Here is a 14,987-nt window from a genome sequence, read left to right on the forward strand (position 1 = left end):
TCAGTAAATGCGATGTGCCGGTCCCATGGTGGCCTTGGTGTGCATGGACTTGATTCTCGGCCAGTCGCTCTTCAGAAGACTCAGCAGTACTGCGACGGCTTGGTCGATGTTCGTGGCAATTTCATTGGCGGGCATCGCCACGTTGGCGACGGCAACAGCAACCCACAGTGCCTGCGCACGATGCACGCTCGGCTTTCATAAGAAGTCCCAGACTAAGTTCGCTTTTTCATTCAATTCCGTTTCTTCATGGGTATAGGGGCCGTCTTTGTTATAAGTAGTCAGACTGTACGATTTGCTTCTCAACCGACGCACTTCAAGATCTCAGCCTTGGTAATTTAGGCAAAGCCCTTGTCTTCCCCAAAACCGCTTAATCTTTAAAAAAACCGTAAATCATCTTCAGCCAGACTATACCCACTGCACGGTGAAGGGATCTTCACATTCCTCAAATTAACCCACTTCTTTGCTAGCTGCATCCACGTTCGATGGCATGGTGCACAGTACACTTTGTCCCTTGCCTTCCCTTTCCCGTCCTCCCTTTTCTGCCGCACCCTGCTACGCCTTCCCTCACATGGAATCCAGTTTGGTACACTAAGCGACCATTGGTTATCCTCTCTTCGCACTAAATGCCCTGTCCATGCCCATTTCTACTTCTTGATTTCGACTAGAATGTTATTAACTCGGCTTATTTCTCTGATCCACTTTGCACGCTTCCACCAGCACCCGCGAAAAGCATACAACCGCTGTATCTTACCGCTACTCACCGTGGGGCAAAATTGTGGAATTTAACATAAATTGAGGGCAACGCAGTAAGATATTGAATGAATAACATAGATGTAACGTTGAGCGAAAGGGAGAGAGCAGAGTGCGTCCAGGAACAAACGCGAGTTAATGGCAAGCTTGTTGAAATCGAAAGAAAAGACTTGGGCAGGACATGTAACTCGAAGGCAATATTACCATTGGTCGTCCAGCATAACTGCCTGGATCAGAAGGGAAAGAACGCAAAACAGTGGCGAAAAAAAAATTAGGCGGGTGGATAAGGTAAGGAAGTTTGCTGGCATTATGTGGAGGCAGCTGGTACAGGAATGGTTTAATTGAGAATTATGGGAGGTGCACCTGTACTGCAGTGGGCGTTGACAACCGGATGATGTTCTTGTGGTGGTGGTAATGGTTATGGTACAAGCGAGAAGCAATCTTTTTAGACGCTAAGGAAAGGATGCACTCGACCCTTTTCAATGCTTGCGAAGATTAACACGCTGCGTAGTAAAAACGCGCGTTTTTATTGCGAGAATGCGATCGTCAGATTCGAGCAGCAGTTTTACTCGTGCCTAACTCCTGATAGGCGCTCTAGGTCGTGACGTCACAGACCACGTGTCTTGGAGCGGGTAATTTCAACAGTGCTTTCCCATGTTATATAATCTGCCTAGCCAAGTTAAATCCCTGACAGAGCCCAGTAAAATCATCTAACGCTTCTATATCCGCCCATTAGCCGATCGCCCGTTTGAAGACTGCCATTGGTCCCTGCGCGCTGGTCCGCCAGTATTTGACGGAAACGTGGCGCCATCTGAAGCCCTCAGGGTGACATGCGCATGCGTACTGACGCTTGCTCAGTAGCGGCAGACGGTAGCGGTTGCACATCGTCGCGTCCATCAACTTCCACGTGTGCAAAAAAGCTTAGTGCATTAGGGGAACGGAGGAAAGCATTACAGCTCACGGGCACTTTTCACTACTTTTCAGCTACTGTTGCACACTTAGGAGAAGCTATTTTAGAGTGTTATCGCCTGATAGTGAGGGATCCCGACAGTCAGCAAGGCAAAAACGCATGCCCGAGTCGCTGCACGGTCTTTTGAAGAGATTACACAGGATTAGAGTCTCAATTCCTACGGGCTCAAATGTTAATGCATGAAAATATTCCACAACAGTGACGATACTGGGCTAGCTGAACCCCGTTCCGAGCTGCTTACATGTTCATTTGGTATTTCAGGTGGAATCCAGGGAGTGCATTGAAGAAAAGTCTAGCACACGATAAACATGTACCGTCATACTCGTCACCGCCGGGTAAGCTGCAGGTAATGTTTGTGAACGTCTGGGTTTCTCCAAGTAGCGCACACAATGCAGCACGAGAAAGAAAAGGTCAACAGTTGCCTCACACACGTATTTTCTTTTCCAGGCACAAAGTAACAGTTTGTACAGAAATTATTCAAGCAACGCCATTCGTTTAACACGCTTGCTCAGCAGACATGCATGTCTCTCATCGCGCAGCCTCTTATCTACAGAATACTCGAATTTCGAGGTTGCTGCCCAGACCTCCCAGTTCTCACCACTCCATATGTTCTTTCTCTCACTTCCTCAGTTAAGATTATGGTAGTGTGTGGTCATGTGAACAATCGCGTAATTAGCGCTAATGATTTCTCTTAGAAAAAGCGCCAAAGCATTGAGGCGCCGAGTATGCACGGATTGCGCGAATACGGCAACGTAGATACGAAATTTGATGCCGAAAACTGATTATATCAAGGCGCTAAGCAAGGAGCAAGCTTCTTGTTTTTTTATGTGATAGCAGATGAGCCCCGCTGGTATGGAAAGCCGGTATCGAGTGTCACACACTTGCTACCTGTCACCATGCCGAGATGGTATACGGAAGGGCCTGCTGTAACCTGTCAGTGTTGGCAAGACTGACGGGAGAAGAATTATCCTCTCTCCTTAGGGGACAGGCGAGAAAGTGACCACTCCAAAAAAAAAAAAAGCTGGAGGAACACTGACGTTCGAAGACTGCGACAGCCGCGTACCTTTTTCATGTTAAACCGAACTGTGCATTTGGCTTCCTGGACTTTTTCCATCAGCGAATCTTGGTTTTCTATCGGCAACGGAAACTTGCTCGCCATTTTCAGCCTATAGCCGATGAGCTTCATGACGTCGTTTGCCATAGTCTTGGGCACGAGGAAAGCATCGTACCTTTTCACTGCAAATACGAAAAAAAAAAGTGAAGGAAGATAAAGGAGGAGTTGCTCGGGTTCTCCTATGAAAACTTCAGAAAACAAGTGAGCGGAGCTCATCCTGCTCTCTTGCTGTCACTGCGGGCGCTAAGAGACAGTGACCTGGCTGACCCCGCACGCTTCACTTCGCATGCAATAAGGGCATATCGAAATCGGTCTGTATCTGTATCGATCTACCACCATGTTTCAATGACAAAAACACTATTCCCACTGAAAAAGAGCTGTTACAGAAGCTAGGAAAGGGCAAAACATGAAGCACAGTCATCACCACCAGTTTTTGCCAGCAACAAGCCATAATGTGCATTTATTTTTATTTATTTATTCATAATACCTTACAGGGCCCAGAAAGGCATTGAGTAAGGGAGGCAAATAACAGCAAAATGTGCAAAAGAAACTAATTAATACAACTCAACGTGAGATACAAAAGATTAAGTAAAAAGAAACTATTTTACAAGGCAAAACTAAAGGCGAAAATATGCATAGGATACAAGGTACTTTGTAGCATGAATGCCGGACATACTGCAGATACCATTCGTAAAAAGAAGAAAAGAAAAATGCAGAAGCACTATATAGTCACCGTAAATGTCATAAGACGCACAGCACCAAAACAAAACGCAATAGCAACGAAGGAACAAAAAATACACTGCGACAAAGGCAATGAAAGATAAGAGCAGAAATGATGTCATGTGAGATGTTTTGTGTAGCTGATCCTGGAATGGTTGATGGTTGCAGATGCATGCGATGCTGTCAGAAAGATCATTCGAAAGAGTGATGGCGCGTAGAAGTGCAGATGAATTAAAAGCTAGGGTTTTTCCGTGTACATATGCGTTTTATGCTGTACTGGTTATGTAGGCGGCATGAAATGCGTGTAGGCGTTTCAAGGGGTAATGGAGATGGTCTTGTGCTGTAATCGTATTTATTAAATAAACACAAAAGCGCAATGGAACGGCGAATGTCTAAAGGCTCGAAGCCGATGTCAAGTTTTATCGCTGTAATGCTGCAGTGAGGGCTGTAATTACGTGTAATGAAGCGAGAGGCTCTGTTCTGGATGGATTCTAACATGTTGGTTAAATATTTTTGATATGGAGACCATGTAGGTGATGCAAATTCTGGTTTTGACCGTACTATTGTTAAATATGCCAGTTTTCTTACGCTGTTAGGGGAGGTTAGCAAATTCCGACGCAGGTAACCTAACGATCTGCAGGCTTTGGAACAGATGGCTTGAATGTGTGTGGCCCATTAAAGATTATGCGTCAGATGAATACCTAAATACTTATTTTGCACTTTGCTCACTTTGCTTTATCGTTGCTTTATCATTAGCCATTCATGTTCGGCCAGTGACTACGTGGTATTCAATTGTCTCTTTTTTAGGAAACTAACGGGCTACTTTTCGACTGTCAGCACGGATTTTGACGATAGTTTTCAACAGTGATGCAGTTAATTTAGACCATACATGACCATTCGAAAGTTTAGATGACCGTAGACAAACTGGCGCCATTTGTGTACAGTTTGAAGAAGACTTCGACAAGGTTCTTCATCGTAATTTACTGTTGAAATTGCAAAAGACTTGCATTGAAAGAAATGTTGTGAAATGGATTGAAGCATAATTGCCGAGTCGCAAAGATGCGGTAAGTGTTGATAGTTCCGAGTTTGGCTTTCTGGATGTATATTCTGTAGTGTGCCAGAGGGTTCTATATGCTAAGGGCAGTTCAGTTTATGATTTACATGAATGATGTAGTAGCTGCTGGCCCTTCTGTAAAACTAAAACTGTTTGCGGATGACTGCCTCACTTATGCACCTATAACATCTGAAGGAGACCCAATTAACGTTAATCAAAACTTGCGGGCATCCGAAATTGGTTGCGAGAAAGGGGGAATGAAAATTAACTTCAATAAGGCCAATTTACTGACATAACTGATAAAATAAATAAAGTTTCTTTTCAGCGTAATATTGAAGGTCACATTTGGTTAATGTTAGCACGTTTGAGTACCATACCTTTAGGTGTGTACTTTTTGTAACCTAAGTTGGCGAAATCAAGTTGAAAATCTGTGTGCAGTGGCACATAGGAAACAGACGTTTCCTAAGAGCAATGTTAATTGGTGGAGAGCAACGACAGCCGTGAAAGTATCTCAAATCTCTCATATGACCTTCCCTAGAATATGCGCCCGTATAGTACGACGGCTCCTCACCAGAAGATTTTTTCAGCTGAAATAGATGTGCAAAGAAGCGCGGTGCGATTTATTTGTTGTGAATATTTCTAAGAACAGATTCTTTAACAGAGATACTAAACTCATGCGGTCTAGAGCTGCTCGAAACACCTCAGTCAAACGCAAAGTTCAAAACTATGCTTACAAATCATTCACGGTACGTGAATGGAACACGTTTGAAACCTCCAAGTAGACTGATCTCCCGTCATAATCATCACAAAACAATTCGACCATAGTCTTTCGCTGCTCATCACTTCCTGATGTCATTGAACTCCGGAATAAATTACCCGCTCTTGTCACAGCATTTCTATATGCACTTAATGAGTCTCTATAGAATTAAGATTTCTCCTGGTTAGCATATAATTGGTTGTCACATATTGCTTTGCTTTTTATACAGCGGGTAGCTGGACAATAGTGCGGACTGTATTGCATTTTATGCTGTCCTGTATTACACACTGGAAGCAATTTGTCTATTCTTGTATAAATATTTCATTTTCCAATAAAATTCTCAGCGCTTTTTTTCTCTGTTGAAACACGTTCGACAAAAAGCACGAAGGGCAGAACTATAGAAGTTTTCCAAGCACAAATCGTGTATATGAGGGTATCCTCTGTTTACGCGCTTGAAGACTATCCATTGGTCCCTGCGCGCTGGTCCGCCGGCATTTAACGGAAACGTGGCGCCATCTGAAGCCCTCAGGGTGATCTGCGCATGCGTACTGACGCTTGCGCGGTAGCGGCAGACGGTAGCGGTTGCACATCGCCGCGTCCATCAACTTCCACGTGTGTTTACGCATTACGCGTTACTCTGTTTACGCGCTTTCCTACAAGCCATGGGGCTAAACTGTAATTATGGATCCCACTTACAACCTTTTCATTCTTTATCAGTGTTACGCAGACCTCATCCAAACTCTGGCTTCATAAACCGCGGACCATAAACCTCCGGGGTGAAGTCGCTAAATTTGTTCTTCATTAAAAAATTGCAAATCATCTATGTTATCACGAACATCGCCATATGGTATTACGACCTACATTATCCCGCTGCGCAAGGCCACGCAGTTTGGATATTTCATCTTAGGCCTTGTACTTCCGAACGCACTCTCCTCTCTCCCTATTCAAGGATCCTTACCACTGGCGAAATTTCACTATATAAACGCTATTAACTGTTTGTATGGTCAAGAACGATGGCGAGAAGTGTCTGAATACATCGAAACCGCTAGATGATGAGACTGGCGCTATTGGTCCTCTCTACAGGCATAAAAATCGAGAGCGTTCGCTGCGATGGCTCCACAAAGTTAACAAGATTTCTGAGCGAAAGCGTTGGCCAACGTTTTGACATTGTGGTTTTGAAAAAGCGTGCACTTAGGGATTCTAATTGATGATGGTAGCGGCCATTACGACACCCAAAAAATCCCTAATTTTGTCGAGAACATCGAGGTTTAGTTCGAAAATAATCGTTATTTGGTGCGAACACGATCGGTAGATTTCCACGAGGCGCAAGCACAATTGCTGCCGTTCCACCCCCCCCCCCCCCCCCCCCCCCCGTCTGGTTATCTGAAAAATGTAGAAAGTGCACGGAAATGCGATTGTTCGCTATCGCTCGAAGGTTGCGATGTTTTCTACATCTAATAACTATACCATTCGCATACGTCTACACTACGTCACGAACAAACTGGATTCCAAGAGAAGGAAAGCGTAGCAGGAGGCGGCAGAAAGTTAGGTGGGTGGATGAGGTTAAGAAGTTCGCGGGGGTCAAGTGGATGCAGCTAGCACAGAACCGGGTTAAGTGGAGAAATATGGGAGAGGCCTTCGCCCTGCAGTGGGTATAGTCAGGCTGATGATGATGATGATGACGTCACGACATGTGGCGATGAAGAAGTGAAAATAATACATTACCGGGACCATTTTTGGCATCAGCACAATGCTCGCAGACGTATTTCGAAGTTACAGTCCTTACAATGACATGCTGGCACTAATACTAGAATTTGGTTCATCGTTGCAAGTCTCACCAAGACGCTTAATGGCGGCCGGTTTTTTCTTCTTGTTCACGAGACCCTCCAGGTCCAGGCAGTCGATATTGTTGGCCCTGGCTTCCCCGCAACGCTGCTGGTCACCAAGCACGCATACTTTGAAGTTGTGCTTCGTGGGGTGATTCAGCCTGACGGAGTGGAAAGCCCGGTGCATCAGCAACAGGGTTATTGCGCTGCTTGCGAACTCGTATAACGGTCTCTCTCTTTCGGAGGAAAAAAAGCTCGCAAACCTCCTGAGTACTACATTAACCTGCTCTGTAATAAAACACGCTGTCTTGTTTAGTCCCCCTTACCGTTCCTATATTACGGGAATATCATTCAAAGCGGTGCATCGCGTGCTGCAAGTTAGTAAACAGGCCACTCGCTTGCTTCGACAAGACACGCCGACGGGATACATCGGTACCAACCGCCAGTTACGGTAATTCTTGGCCGCTGCCGTAAACCATCGGTATCTAATGGCTGCCCTAAATGAAGTCATTTCAGCGCTTCTGTATTCCTGCGCTTTTAGTTGCACCCATGACAAGTGCGTTGAAAGCTGCCACAAACACACGAAGACTGCTAGGAACGCGGACATCTCTTTCTCTCTGTGCGTGTGTGTGCTGTACCTCTCCAGAGTATTGAACAGCCTTTTACGTATATAGTATTGCCTCGGAGGATGTTCAGCCTGACGAGGGAAAGCTCGTCCCATCAGCAACAGGGTTGTATGCTTCTCATGAACTCTAGAACGGCACCTCTCTCGGAGAAAAAACATTTCTCAAAACCTCCTGAATGCTACATTAGCTAACTGTGTAATGAAACACGTAAGAAGTACTAAATTTTCGTACTCGCCGCTTTGGCTGACGACATCTGTCACGGAGCGAGTCTCATATTCCAATCTTTCTCCTCACATCTCTTTAACATCTCCCCTGAGCGCAAGGGGGAGCCGTAATGGCTCAGCAGGAGTCAGTTGACAGTCCTGTGCATTTTGTTTTCAGTCTTCCCTCAGACGCAACGGGTATAAACAAACCGATCTGCAAGGTGTTCTTGTAACAAAACTAGTTTGATATAGGTATAAAATGAATGTGACGAAGAAGATTAGCAGCAGTTGTAAACATACTTGTATGGAAGAAGGGGCAACCTCCTACTTCCGAACGTCTTCTTGAACGCGACCTGCAGTTCCACTGTCTCGACGAACCTGCGCTTGCGCTGGGACACCTCGTCGATGATGGTCCTCACGGCATCGTTAAGCACATCTCGGTTGATCTTGGCGCTGTACCAATGGGTCAAGAAAGACGCGTTGATGTCGCTAAAAATAATTCGTTTCAAACAAACCACTTAAACTCTTTGTTTTGTACGCTTCTTTAGACTGAATGGATAGTTAAAGAGCAATGTCAAGGTGATTTTCCACAGTGCACCTCAAGAAATCAATGGCCAAAGCAACAGAAACGTTAAATCAGCGGCAGTTCTGTATGCATTCCGTTCGGACTCCGCTGCAAATCCACAAAAGCATGACTACTCCCAATCGCTGTCTATTTGCATAGAGCCAAGCAGGCTTACTCAAGTTTGCTTCCTCGCTAAACGAAGCAAGAGAAAAAAAAATTAACTGGGCCTTAGCTTTAGTTAAGCCCGGTAGGTTGTGAAAGCAGTAATAGCATGGCTACGCTATATAGTTCCGTTGCCATTCTTCTTCTGTTTCCTAAACGCGTCGTTGCCGCAAGTTGCATTCTCACATCCTTGACTGCTGAGTGAACATGTCGACAAAGAGTCTTCACTGTTTAAAGCATCCATTACATTTCATTCGGAGTCGTCACTGGTTCAGGACCATTCAAGAGAAGCGCGACAAGCGCGCCGTCGAGCGAGACGCTGTTGCCCGGTTCTTCATCTGTCTCTGTAGCCCGCTGTCGTTTCCTGGCTTCGTCGGGACGGCGTGACTTTTCTTTCAGTTTATCAGGATGCATAGCAAGTGCTTCGGCTGAGCAAGCGCGAGCATTTTAAAATATACCCATCGTTTTTCTCCTCCTCCTCTCAGCTGAGAGAAGAGGTGACAGCAGCGCCTCCACTCGGTAGCAGCGCGGCTCCAGCTGCAGCGCGCCGTGCCTACCGACCGCTGCCATCCGACGACTCGACTTGGTAGCCCATCTCTCGCAGCTGGTATGACGTCACAGCCATCTGGGTTTAAAGGTCAAACGTGCCTACCGACCGTGGCTACGCGAAGGGCTGAAAATGGGAGTAGTATTGCTTTCGCAATAATAATTGGGTCACGGAATTCGTTCAGTTCAAAGCAGTGAAATGAAACGGTGGCGAAGGAACAATCATTCTATAGGTAAGTGTTCTCTTCTGCAGCAGTACGTGTCACCCGCCGGCCTACTTCCTCGCTATCCCTAACCCTTTCAGCAAACAAACAAAACATCGGGAATGTAAAGGCCTTCTTAATGAGAGAAGAAAATATCAGAAAGGTAATTACTAATTTTAACCTGATCGACAGCTCACCAAACGCTGTGCTGGACTTCAGGACGTTTTGAAGTAATGTGAAACAGGAGTCGAGCAAAGATTCAGCCTAATTACGGCTACGCAGGCACTAGCTAGGACAGTACTCACTGCACATCTGCGCTGATCGGTACGGTAGCTGGAGCAAATGCCAACATGCTGAACCCGGTCTCCGAGGAAGCTTCGAGGGCGCGATGCCGCAAGGACCGGTGCCGCGCTGATTTGTCCTCGGCGTCTGCGAACGATCTGTGGCGCGTGGCTGCACGTAGTCGCGCGGACAGGGACAATCTGCCACCTGGCGGATACTACCACCTCCATCTGAAGATTACCGTAAGCACAGTGCTTCTGATTTAAAGCTTAGAAGGCAAAACAAATAACGATAGAGTAGCGATTTCTGGGGTAATTCCTGGATGCGGGATTCAAGCTGGAGTCCACACGTCGATAAACTTTGTGTAACCCTAGCCTAAACCGTTTCTTGGATTTTTATTACTGGGCGAGAGCGATATATTGCAACATTACTGATGTCGCAAACGCACTCTTAGAATGACAGGATTGGTGCACAGAGCCAAGCAGCACCTCAACACGCACGCGTTTTCGTCCTCGTCCATTGACACTGTGTCCCTCTTATTTATAATCTGGTCTGAAACATTTTCCTCCCCCCCCCCCCCCCCGCCTCATCTTCCTTGCGCAAGCGAAGCCCTCTGGGTAATTCAGGTGTTGTCACGAGAATGACACTTTTTCAAGCGAGCGACGTGCTAGACCTTAGTTTTCGCCGAACGGCGTCCACCAGTCGTTAAGGCGTGCAATCCAGTATTCAGTTCGTCGAGTCGTTCCAGGATCATATCTGGGCCAGCGTAGTGTGCCATCATTTTCTGATGTAAGCCGTACACATGCTTTCTAACGGGTCTCTAAAGCCCAACTAATACACCGGAGAGGTAGCTTGGGTGGCTATCGTGCCGTCATAGCGAGCTTTCGATAGGTCTTAAGATGCCAGTCCTCAGTCGGGCAATCCGGCGCGCTATTTTGCCAGGTATTCTCCGCGGCCGTCGCAGCTGAAAAAATTGAAGATGGTGTGGAAGGTGTGTAGAGGCCAACGAACGGGCGTACAGGAGGAAGAATATGTAGGGAAAAGCATATGGCCTCACGTCTTGTAGTGTTGAACAAGTAAGTGATATGAGCAGGGGAACACAGTCTCGCTTTCTATGGTCCGAAGCGACGTACATTGAAAACATAATGGTGAGTGCTGTGTTGGTGTGTTTTATCAAACCCTTCATTTTAAGGTGCTAAGGGGAGGAATGCCTGTAATCAGATGCCAAATAATTTCCACTGACTTGATTAATATCGTAGTTTAACCGTTTAACTACTTGTCGCTAGCGCAGGAAAACATTTTAAAGCAATTTTTTTGCCACACCAGCAGAAGCTTAGAACATTCTCATTAGCGCGTGTAAAACAGCCTCGTATAATATTCCACAGTTGCCCAACAATTAAAAGGTGTCGCAAAATCCTGAACTTGCGAACTTAAATTGCTGGCCTACGGAGCATACGAACATGCTAAATACATCCCACGTTAAACACAGAAATACACGCCAATACTACATGATCCACTACCATTAAACATTACCCGCTGTCAATTGCCCTTCTCCCGATATGGAGAGGCCACATCCAAACAAAACTCTAATTTTCAGTGGTCCTCCAAACGACAAGCCCCAATTTAAACTCCCCTTAAAGTCCCTCACTGTCATATATTATTTTAAACTTAAACACTCCGTACCTCCTGGGGATACACAAGCGCCTCACCCAAAGGACAGAAAAGAAGTGAACTAAGCTCGCATGATCACAATCCTAGCTGACTCTGCATTTCTGATCAGGATTGATACCAATGTTGCAGGGAGTACATCCCTAGATTTAACGCTGGTGGAAAATGTGAACCACAGCCACGAATCGAACCGATTTCTGTGCGGTGGCCATTATGTACATGTTTCATTCTATCTTCGGTGCCTATACATGCAAAACGAAACTCGGAAACGCACGCGTTACGGACTGGGACAAATGGAAATAGGAGATTGAAAGCTGAACACAGGAAACTCGCGACCACATTTCTCCTCCCAACAATGGCAGTCGACGCAGAACTCGTACACCTGTAAGAAGCCCGTCGCTCCCAGACCTAAGTATGGAAACGATAATAGAGTCGATAGCTGAGCTAGTTGGTCACATATCTCTTGGAAGAAGGCAGCAGAGCAGGTAAGAGAAGGAAGAAGTTGGCTGCAGACGTGAAGTGAAGGGAGATGTGCGGTTTCTTGTTAATATAGTTGTCAGTGCAGCGTTGTCCTTGTGTGCATGTGTGTGCTTCTTATGCTTTGTGTTGTTACCTGCTCTGCTGCCTTCTTCCAAGAGATATGGAAACGACTGTGGCATAATCGCAAATTACGGCTCTCACTCGCATAGCTTATAGCACAAGCGGAACCGTTTGCCTGATATACTCATTAAGAAAAACTACTAGTCCTGTGACAACTAGTCCACAATGCCAACTTGGAGTTTCCGAAACATGACACATACTACGGCCCTCATAGACCCCAAAATAGCAAGTCTACCATGCAAGACAAAACTAGCAAAAATCATCCACTCCATGCCAAGCCACAACGCAGGCATCTAGAGCGACGGTAAACTGACATGTGCATCAACCCGAGCAAGCCACACCCAGGCTACTCTGGGGCGCCCAGCCCTGATCTCGGCGCTCTAACAACGCAAGTCAGAGCAGAGTTAGCTATCAAGAGAAGGAACACTGACTGGGGACGGGTCAAATGAACGGTGCGTGTCTTTTGGTAGCCTACAGGACGGCACGCTTACCTCTCATTTTCCACCTGTAAGAGTAACACTTGGCTAAAAGTCAACTGCCAACTGGCTTGGACGATGGCGGATGTCACGTTCGTTTCTAAGCTCAATAAGCCGATAACATGCTCCCCACGTGCAATTCAGACACAAGTGATAGAGTCAGGAGCATGCGCTAAAGGTGCGACATCTTCCCAGGCACAAAAAAAAAAAAAGTGCGTTACGAATACTTCAAGGTATAGCCAGCAAACCGTAACATAGAAAAATCGCTCTCATGACGCAGCTTTTTCACTTCCAATGCATTTGTCGCAGAAAATCGTCCGAATCAGGTGTCCTTGATTTGGCTTGCACTGGTGCACTAGTTCTGAAAAGTGTTGCAGCAGTGTCAAGCTATGTTAAGAGGAGCTGCGGGCGTGCAGAGCTGGTTCAGACTGACGGGCGACGGCAGCTGCCGAGAGAGAGAAACAGCAGAAAGGCAGGGGGGAATAGGCAATATCAGTAGGCTAACCTTTAAGTAGAGAGTGGAACAAAGGGAGAAAAAGAAAAGAAAGGCCGACAATAGAAATTAGTTTTTCACGCGTCCATAGACAGTACTTAAGGGACAGAGTGCGCTAAAGTTTACAGACGGGAACTCAACCTCGCGTGTAAAAACTTCAGAAGCGCCTTCACCGCTTTCCTTTGTGATGGTTTTGTACAAGGCCCCAGAATACTTGCATGAGTGAGAAAACGAGAGTCGAAGCGGCGGAGTGTAATCGCAGTAAGTGAGCGGGAGGTGTTAGCATTTTATACATTTCCGTGTGAATGCCACAGGCGCGCACTTCTCGGATGAAACGCTGAGACCTTTCTTCTGGACATAAGAAGTTATCGTTGCTTCCCGCAGAAGTCTTGCACGCAACTCTAAGAGCGTCACAGAGGAGGCCCAAATGAAGATGTCATCGGCGTAACAGATATCTGGATGGTATTGGGGCGGTCCTCAGAGAGTACCACATTAAACGAAGTATATGGCTGAGGACACTGCCCTGAGGCATGCCACGGTAAATAATGAGCAGGTGTCGGGCCATCGTCACGCCGATAGAAAATGACCTTTTGTTCAGATAGCTCTTTATCCACGCTAGCATATGACCTCCGATGCATTAATATTTCAGCGCATCAAAGATGGCCTCATATCAGCCACATTGTCGTAGGCGGCTTTCACATCGAGAAAGAGTGACACGGATAGGCACGTTTCATTCGTTTCGGTTGTTGAACCGTGCACACAATATCAGCGACGTTGTCAATAACGAAAACCGCCCATTGTATGGGGTATATTTTATAGTGCTCGAGGTACTACTAAAGGCTCGTCGAAATCATTCGCTCCATAACCGTTCCCACGCAAATGGCCAAAGCTTTGGCCTGTATGAGGTGAGCTTGAGCGGAGACTTTCTTGGCTTTAGTAGGAGCAACATTTCGTGAGGAACAACACCGTCGAGCCAAGAGTGCTCATTTGAGGAGCTCTTCTCGCGTGTCGTGGCCAAGATGGGTCAGCACTGCATATGCGATACCATCTGGCCCCGATGAAGACGAACGCCTAGATCCCGCAAGAGCATTGTCCGCTCACATACGTCCATGTACTCCGTAGGCGAAAAGTTTGAAGACGGAGCCGCTGTGCACGCGTGGCCCGAGTCACTCACTTCACTCAGCCAGCGACGCTAAGGCATGCACTGGCACGACAGGAAGTGCGACGCAAGACACCGCATGGATGTAAAAGATAGCCTAATCTCGTATAAAGAGGTTACAAAGCACTATAAACTAAGCAGAAGGGTCTATCCGCCGCCAGACCGTTCCCTCGTAAACGGGGAGGCAATTGCATGGAGGAGGCTACAAGGGGGCAATCATATTAGTCCCTTTTGGGTATATGCAACAATTTCAAAAGATGAAAAGGATCTACATTGCATAACATGTGGGAGATGGGGCACTCTAGATCATATTATTTGGGAATATAACAACAGCCCAGGAGCTAAAGAAAATATAGAGACGCCTGGGAGACCCTGCCACCCTGCTGCGAAGCGAGGACCCCGCTCAGCAGCAGCAAGCCATCCGCCTGAGGCCGTGAAGCAACAATGTATCTTCACCAGACCTTAGTTCACGAGGCTCCTGAGTAAGGCTCCATCAGGCCTGCGTGCCGGGGAGTCCGAAACGGAGCTTCTTCTAGGTGGAAATAAGGTTTTTAACACTGATAGCACTGCTACATGTCGCCACAAATACCGTTCGCTAGCAATCCGCATAGTTTGACTACAGTGACTTCTCAAGGAGACAAACTTGACAAAGCTCTGTAGAACACTACAGTAGAGCGAGTGAACGATGGCGGTGCTGCACTCTGCAGCTGTCTCAACCTACAGAGTAAGATAGGCAAGACGCGCAATCAGTCACCTTTCCTTTCCCGAGAAGCTTCACAGTTACGTGTAAAGCCACAAACTTTCGGTGTAGCC

At 46.5% G+C, this 14,987-nt stretch overlaps 1 protein-coding gene across 1 annotated transcript; it reads right to left on the minus strand.

The window, feature by feature from the left end:
• LOC146173489 (large ribosomal subunit protein uL1-like) lies at positions 1–8,956 on the minus strand. The gene is made up of 5 exons (XM_084585209.1): positions 8,934–8,956; positions 8,321–8,473; positions 7,204–7,352; positions 2,784–2,956; positions 1–171 (listed from the first exon to the last, which is right to left on the minus strand). The coding sequence occupies exons 1-5, from the start codon at positions 8,954–8,956 to the stop codon at positions 1–3; spliced, it is 669 nt and encodes a 222-aa protein (XP_084441335.1).
• Between the last annotated feature and the right edge of the window lie 6,031 nt (positions 8,957–14,987).

This window comes from Amblyomma maculatum, chromosome 11 (genome assembly GCF_055883805.1).
Source record: "Amblyomma maculatum isolate TAMU_Amacu chromosome 11, ASM5588380v1, whole genome shotgun sequence".
In the NCBI taxonomy this organism is placed as follows: Eukaryota; Metazoa; Arthropoda; class Arachnida; order Ixodida; family Ixodidae; genus Amblyomma; species Amblyomma maculatum.

Coding starts and splice junctions, on each gene's coding strand:
- LOC146173489 (XM_084585209.1), bottom strand. CDS start 8,956: ATGTTCACTCAGCAGTCAAGGAT. Junction 7,353..8,320: donor TTGCCCCTTCTTCCATACAA/GTATGTTTACAA, acceptor CCACTCCGTCAG/GCTGAATCACCCCACGAAGC. Junction 172..2,783: donor TTCGGTTTAACATGAAAAAG/GTACGCGGCTGT, acceptor CATCGTGCGCAG/GCACTGTGGGTTGCTGTTGC.